The 7,335-nt window shown below is 43.6% G+C and overlaps 1 protein-coding gene across 1 annotated transcript; it reads right to left on the minus strand.

The window, feature by feature from the left end:
- Positions 1 to 219: 219 nt before the first annotated feature.
- Positions 220 to 4,791, minus strand: LOC107096402 (zinc finger protein 271-like). The gene is made up of 2 exons (XM_015393041.1): positions 4,550 to 4,791; positions 220 to 2,602 (listed from the first exon to the last, which is right to left on the minus strand). Exons 1-2 carry the CDS (start codon positions 4,740 to 4,742, stop codon positions 1,632 to 1,634), a joined length of 1,164 nt encoding a protein of 387 aa, XP_015248527.1. The 5' UTR covers positions 4,743 to 4,791; the 3' UTR covers positions 220 to 1,631.
- Between the last annotated feature and the right edge of the window lie 2,544 nt (positions 4,792 to 7,335).

Raw genomic sequence — 7,335 nt, forward strand, 5'->3', positions numbered from 1 at the left:
CTCCAACATGGCAAGAGTCTCTTCTTGATGGCAAATCTCAGAGTCTCCACCATGGCTGGAGCCTCCATTAGGGCCAGAGTCTCCACCATGGAGAGAGAGTCTCTACCATGGAGAGAGAGTCTCCAACCTGGCCAGAGACTCCAACATGGCAAGAGTCTCTTCTTGATGGCAAATCTCAGAGTCTCCACCATGGCTGGAGCCTCCATCAGGGCCAGAGTCTCCACCATGCCTGGAGTCTCTTCTAGATGGCAAGAGTCTCAGAGTCTCCACCATGACCAGTCCTTGGCAAGGCCAGTGTCTCCATCATGGTTGCAGTTTCCACCATGCCTTGAGTCTTTTGTAGATGGCAAGAGCCTCAGAGTCTCCCCCATGGCTGATAGCTCCACCATGGCCAGAATATCCACCATGGCAAGGCTTTTGGAGTCTCCACCAGGGCTCGAATCTGCACTAGCTTTGATCATTCCCAGGCAAGGCTTAATTTGAGGTACTTAGTCTGCATCGCCATCTAATTGAAATTGGAAATTTTGTTACTGCCCTATACAGCGGATTTCAGCAGATGAAATGGGAAAGCACCTACAGGTGGATCTATGTCTTAAACTCCAACTGAGGTCAGGATCTCTGAATGATGTCTGGAGGAATGAGACAAGGACTATAAAAAACTAGAATGAACTTCTTCTGTTGGGTGGATAGTGTCTTTCAGGAAGTCTTCTTAAGTTTTTTATTTTGGCGATGAATCACTGCAAGGAGTTATTTAAGCAGATTCAAGACTTATGGGAATCTTGACATTGTCTGTGACCCTAAATAAGCAGAGAGATCTCCAGTTGGTCTTAGATAGAGGTCACATAGATCTGCCTGCCCTGATGAAGGTTCAGACCTACAACTATGTTTTGATACCTTCTGTTACCATGGACTCTAAGTCCTGGGTTTGTGTGATGCTGTGAGCGACATGTTGCATGTGAATCGTTATCTAACCGAAGCGGAGGGAACAGTCTCAATGGTTTCTGTCCGAGTCAAAAACGTACGGATGAAGGTGTTTGTGTGAACTTGAGTTGACCCTCTCTAGGATAAACAATCTGTCATGTAAAGATGCCAGTCTGAATATTCTGATTAGATTCATCAGAATTAGAATAAAATTGTAATCCAACTGGGAAGAGTGGTTTAAGCTGAACGAATATCCGATCAGCATGCAGGTAAACTATTTTTAGGGTCAAGTTATTTAGAATAAGGCTAGTGGCCGGATCCCATGCTAATGTGACGGAGTTCTTCTTTGAGGGGCTAAATTAGGTCAGAATTTTCTAAAATGGTGCATTTACGACACATCTCTGCTCTACTGAGCATGTGGGGGAAGCTATCCTAATGTATTACTCTATGATGTAAGGTCTAAGGCAGGGGTGGGCAACTCCAGACCTGGAGGGCCTGATTCCTGCAACTTTTAGATATGTCCTAGAACTAACACACCTGAATCAAGTAAATCGATACTTAAAAGGACTCTGGAGAAATTGACTGCATACTGGGGAGGTAATTCAACCATTTGATTCAGGTGTGTTGGACCAAGGAAGAATCTAAATGTTGCTGGAAACTGGCCCTCAAGGACTGAAGGGGCCCATCCCTGGTCTAAGCAGTCCGTCCAATCAGGCGTTTGATACGAAGCACATGTCCTTCTTGAGGTGCAGCTGCAGACCGCTGGAGCTGGTAAAGTTCTTGGAGCAACGTGCACAGCGGTATGGTTTCTCTCCTGAGTGGGTGCGCTTGTGCTTCTTCATGGTGTCGCCATCGCTGAAGGTGCGGTAGCAGAACGGGCAGCTATATGGACGCTCGCCGGTGTGGATGCGGAGGTGCCGCCGCAGGTTTCCTCTCTGACTGAAGCTTTTGGAACAGAATGTGCAGCGGTGCGGCCGCTCGCCCGTGTGCGTTCGTAAGTGACGCCGGAGGTCAGCTGACTGAGCGAAGGACTTGCAGCACCAGTTGCAGGCGTAAGTCTTCCTCTTCTGCTCCAGGTGGAGGTGAAGCCCAGCCAGGTGGGTGAAGGCCTCGCCGCAGCGCGGGCAGCGGTGTACAAGCTCTGGGATAAACACGTTAACTAAGGCATCATCTGGCGGCTGTGTCTCCTGGGAGGCGGTCTTGGTTCTGGAAGTGTCCTGCTGATCTAATGCCTCCGTCGTCTGTTCATCTTCAGCTGTGATGTTGAAACCTGACTCCTCCGCTGCAACATCAATGTTTGCCTTCAGCGACTCAGCTGGACTCTCAGCTTTGGCCTCGTCTTCAGGTTCAGCTTTGACCAGTACTGGGGGCGGGGCCTGTGGTTCCTCCCTCAGTGCCGCGACATTAGTTGTGACCCCAGAAGAGCTGATGGACAGATGAGGCGATGTGTTTCCGCCCGCCTCCTGCAGCAGGTTGGATTTTGGTTTCTGAACCCAGAGTTCTGCTGGGCTCTTATCTCCTGGAAGGTGGATCTGCGCTGGTGTTAACAGAAGCTGCACAGAAACAGTGGTAGGACTGGACTGGGTCAGGCTGGAGTCCGGTTTCTCTATGTGGGTTCTGGGTTTCGGGTCACCGGGACATTGTTGCGGAGGTACACAACCCAAACCAGGCTGGGCCGACCCTGAAACAGAAACACGTCTTTTAATACAGGCGGATCCTCACCTGACTGCAAAACATTATGACCAGCCTAGTTTTAGGTTTTCTGCAGACTGATCTGAACCAGCTCTGCTGCGGTTTGTCTTAACTGATGTTGGCACCATGTTGGTTAACCTAAAGAGTGGAAAAATGCTCTCTGTTATAATGTTCTTTTCACCGAGCTCTAAGATTGTCTAAACCTACAATGGCAGATTCCTATTTGTCAGACGAGTCAAACTTTCCTACAAATTCATTATCAACAATAAAGCCATCTACAGGTGTACCACAGGGATGTAAACTTGTACCACTATTATGCTTTTCCTCAATGTCCTTCCACCTGTTTATTCCACCTGTATCAGTCAAATATATGCAGATGATGCTGTATTCTATGGTTCTGGCATGGCACAGTTAGGAATAGGCAACCCAGGGTTTATGTAGCTGAGCATCATTAGTTTACACCTAATGTCTATGAATGAATCTACTATAGATCTGCTTGTTTCCATTTCCAACAGGATACTACAGTGTTTGCTGAACACACCTATCATGGAGCTTTACCTGAGCAATGTCTGCAATGATCAGGTTTCCCTCACTCATGACCTGTCAATAGGAGCTGATCTTTTGAATGGAGTTCTGAACCTTTAATTACGGAGCAATGTGTCCGTCAGCCGAGGGAAACTTCTCAGTCAGAAGGTCTCTCCTGACCTTTCCCTTCTTCATTTCTTTTTCTCACATAATGTGGGATTAAATGAAGAGCAGATTTTTTTAGGATGGAAAATCTTCCATTTCATTTTCTGCAACAACGTAAGCAGTTTTTAGAAGCCACTTTATTTCATCTTCATGCTGCACTGCTGGATTAAGGACATTTCTAGTATACTACACGATATATATAATGATTTTTGAGAATTTGCCAACAGTTGCTCTTTATTTCCCAAAGATATGAGAGAAGGAGAGAATGGAGATTTCAGCTGCCTGATATAATCCGTTCCTCCTTTGATGATCTTTATGAAAGGGTTAGATGATTTTTTTTATAAAAGCCGGATTCAGATAAGAAGCTATTCCTGCCATCCTGCAGTGAATTTCAGGCCCCGTCTTCCTCTAAAATCTGGGACTTTGATCTTAAAATAAAATAATTTCACTACGATCTGAAAAGAGGACTTTCTACCACTGACCAATAATCCGGTTCTGTTTTCCCTGAACAGGTGAACATGCATGCTTATTATCCATCCGTCACACATTTTCCTTCCACTTAACTTTCTAACAGTCTGCTCCCTAATCTTTAAAAGAGAACTAAAATAGAAAATTTCTATGCAACAATAGTTTCTGTGGTTTTCTGGTAGCTGAATGTTGGCATCCATCAGCCTTTGGCTGCAAACATCAAGTTAAGCAAAAATTTGATTTCATCGCTTTCAGAGGGGTTAAGATTTTAGCTTATTAACTGAATTAATGTTTAATTACATTGCAACTACAACCATATAGTTCATTAATCAGGTCATTCTGCAAAAATGTTTAAACATATTCAGAACTTCAGCTACAACACCTATAAACATTGAATTTTGTGTTTAAATGAAAATAAAAGCTGATATATTTATTAAACTGGACTTCTTTAGTACCGGTAGCATTTAACCAATAGTTCGGCTTCTTTACCAGCGAGCTATAAAGCACATTTTATCCGTTTCTACTGAAAAACCCCATCAGCTGATTCTCCAAACGGGCTTCAGGGGAAAAGCCGAGAGGCGCTGAATCCCTGAAGGATCCGCTCTGTTTTCATCATATATCGACAGAAAATGTTGTTCAGGTTGAAGCCGAACATTAAAGGCTGATCTAACCTGCGCAGAAAATGTTTTATTTTGGAGATTCTGAACATATTTAAACCTAAAACATGTTTAAGCTTTATAAACAGGAACATTTTGGCGGGGTTCGGAACGGCACTAACTCAGCCACTCGGTCTCGGCCTCCAGCAGCAGGATGTCCCGCAGCTGCCTCCGTAGGCTCTCGTTCTCCCGCCTGGTGGTGGCCGTCTCCTCCCGGTACTGGGCCACCGTGTCCTCCACCACGTCCAGCACCTCCTTCACCACGGCGGTGAGCCGCTCCGTCAGGTAGGCGCTGAGCAGCTGCAGTTTGGTCATTTTGATTCTGGAAACACCGACAGCCGAACGGATCCGAATATTCCCGAGCAAACAGGAAGCGGCTGGACGAGCCTTCAAAATAAGAGCCTTGGTGAAAAGCTTTCTTTTGAAGAACAGATGAAACAAAAACATCCACGAATAAAAGGCCGCTACAGAAGAAACAACAACAAACAAGCAGGGCCGGCGCCAGGAATTCGGGGCCTCATGAAAGACAGTGATATTGCCCCCCGTACCCCCCCACACCAAGAAAAAAAAAAAGTAAAAAAAATAATAATAATACGCAAGCTCAACTGCTATTCAGATGCCATGAGGAGAATCATTTACATTGTCTATGTAATTTTATTTTTATTAAAACAATTCTTCAGAGCAAAATGATCAGAATGTCTAAAAAGTTGAATATACATCAAAATAAAACTTTACATTTACATCCTATCAAAAATAATAACAGCTCATTTAAAACAAAAACCCAGCTGGATCTATGAACAAATTAATAGAAAATAGGTTAGGATTGTGAAAATACATTAGGGGAGGAGGGGGGGGTCTGCTGGTGGATCATCTGTTTACAGGATGAAGGAGGAACAAAGTGCCAAAAAAAGAGCCCAAAAAGTGGCCTAACAAAGCCTTGTTTTAGTTTAGAAAACATGCAGATTAACCAGGCTTTGTTGGGCTGCTGGATAAACCTGGAACTCAACGCTATTTTTGACATTTTGAATTGAAAAATCTTCCTGGATGGAAGAGAAACGTCTTCAAACTTGGAAACAAAGTCCAGTGGATTGATTTTAACTTTTTTTAGGATGATTCTGACCTGATGATCTTCTCCAGCAAAGAGGAAGAAAGTTATTTAATGTAAATATCCTGCCAAACATCTGCCAGCGTTTAGCTGCTGCTAACCTCTGAAGGTGTTTCCTGTTTCCTGCTCTGGTTGATGAAGGGAAACTCTCAGCTCTGGGAGCCTCTGTGTTGTTTACAGACACACAATAGGCTCATTAAATGCTGGATTAATCCTGGTTTGATTTTTCTTTAAAACTAAAAATGAAACAACAAAAAAATAATAAAGAAGGATCGTTCCTGCTGCGTTTCAGACGCACCCAGCTGGGCGGCATCCTTAATGAGGTTATTCTCCTCTGACATCCAGGATTAACTCAGCAGATCTTATTTTACTCAATAGATTAATAATCTGAACTATTCAGGTAACAAACCTTTCTATAAAAACTGGGTCACACCTTTCTCTTTTTTCAAACCCAGACTTTGGGGCGCCGCTTTTTTCAGCCGCTGATGGTTTTTACCGCCCTGCTGCTTATTTACACATTTTCTTTTATATTTCTTTCGTTTGTTATAACTACATTAAATGATGAACTTGTGGGTATAGTGCAGGATTTTAGCCATTTTATGCAGGTAAATAAGGATTTATGGCCACATTAGAATTACTAATGATGTAAATTATAAAATAAATAAACTTATCTTCCATTAAAATGTTACAATAAAGAGATAGATAACTTTTACTAGAACAATTTAAGGTCAGATCGCCGTACGCTTCAGAAACACCAAAAAGTAAGAAATTAAATAATTTTTCTGTACATGACTAAAGGGAAACACGCCTGCTGAGGTAGTTTAAAGTCTATTTTTTATACTAAACCAAAGGGATAAACTAAAGGAATAAACGGGTATTGCCTATGGGTATGCTGGTCTGACTGGGTATGCTGGTCTGACTGGGTATGCTGGTCTGACAGAACAACGTCTCTCTTCTAGGAACTCCTCTAGAACCTCTGGAGATGGTTTCCCAGAGAAGGCGGAAGATGATAGATGACACTGAGCCTCATCTTCATCAGTTAAACACCAGCAGAGGGTCGTCAGTCAGAGGATCCAGATGCTGCAGAAGATCCTTCCTGCTTCAGCTTCAACATTTACTGTAGTTTCCTTCTGGAATAATGAAGTGTTGAAGAGTTGAATTAAATGTTCTAGTTGCTCTGTGGCCACTAGGTGGCGATAAACACAAGAGATTTGAATAAAGAACCGTTTAAATTGAAGAATCTTCAGAATAAAACATTAATCATCAACTCTTCCTGGAAACTATCAAAATAAGAGCCCAGCATCCAGGGGACTGAACAGTTGAAACAATAAAAGCTCTGTTGATTCTGCTCAGGATGAACTGATCCGAAGTCCTGCAGTGAGAAACTATTCACTTGTTCCTCAGTCCTCTGTGAGAAGATCAAACCAAGACGAGTGAATGATCTGGGTGTTGAAGATCCCAATCCATGAAGATCCAGAAACCTTTTTGTCCTGCTCTCCCTGCAGATCCATCTTTAGGTTTCCACCTGTATCTTCTGAGGACGGACTACCCACTCCTCTTCCTCATCCAGACCTTCAGAGGGTGGTTTCCCATCATTAACATCCTTGGAGAAGATGTAGACCTAAATGCAGCAGATGCTGCTTTAAAATCCCTGCTGGACTTTTCTGCATCAGAAGAGACGATCCAAACTCAGACCATGGTACCACCTCCTACCGTCCCAGAGGAGACGATCCAAACTCAGACCATGGTACCACCTCCTACCGTCTTAGATACGATCCAAACCCAGACCATGGTACCACCTTC

Source organism: Cyprinodon variegatus, unplaced genomic scaffold (assembly GCF_000732505.1).
Source record: "Cyprinodon variegatus isolate N-32 unplaced genomic scaffold, C_variegatus-1.0 Scaffold24, whole genome shotgun sequence".
Taxonomy (NCBI): Eukaryota; Metazoa; Chordata; class Actinopteri; order Cyprinodontiformes; family Cyprinodontidae; genus Cyprinodon; species Cyprinodon variegatus.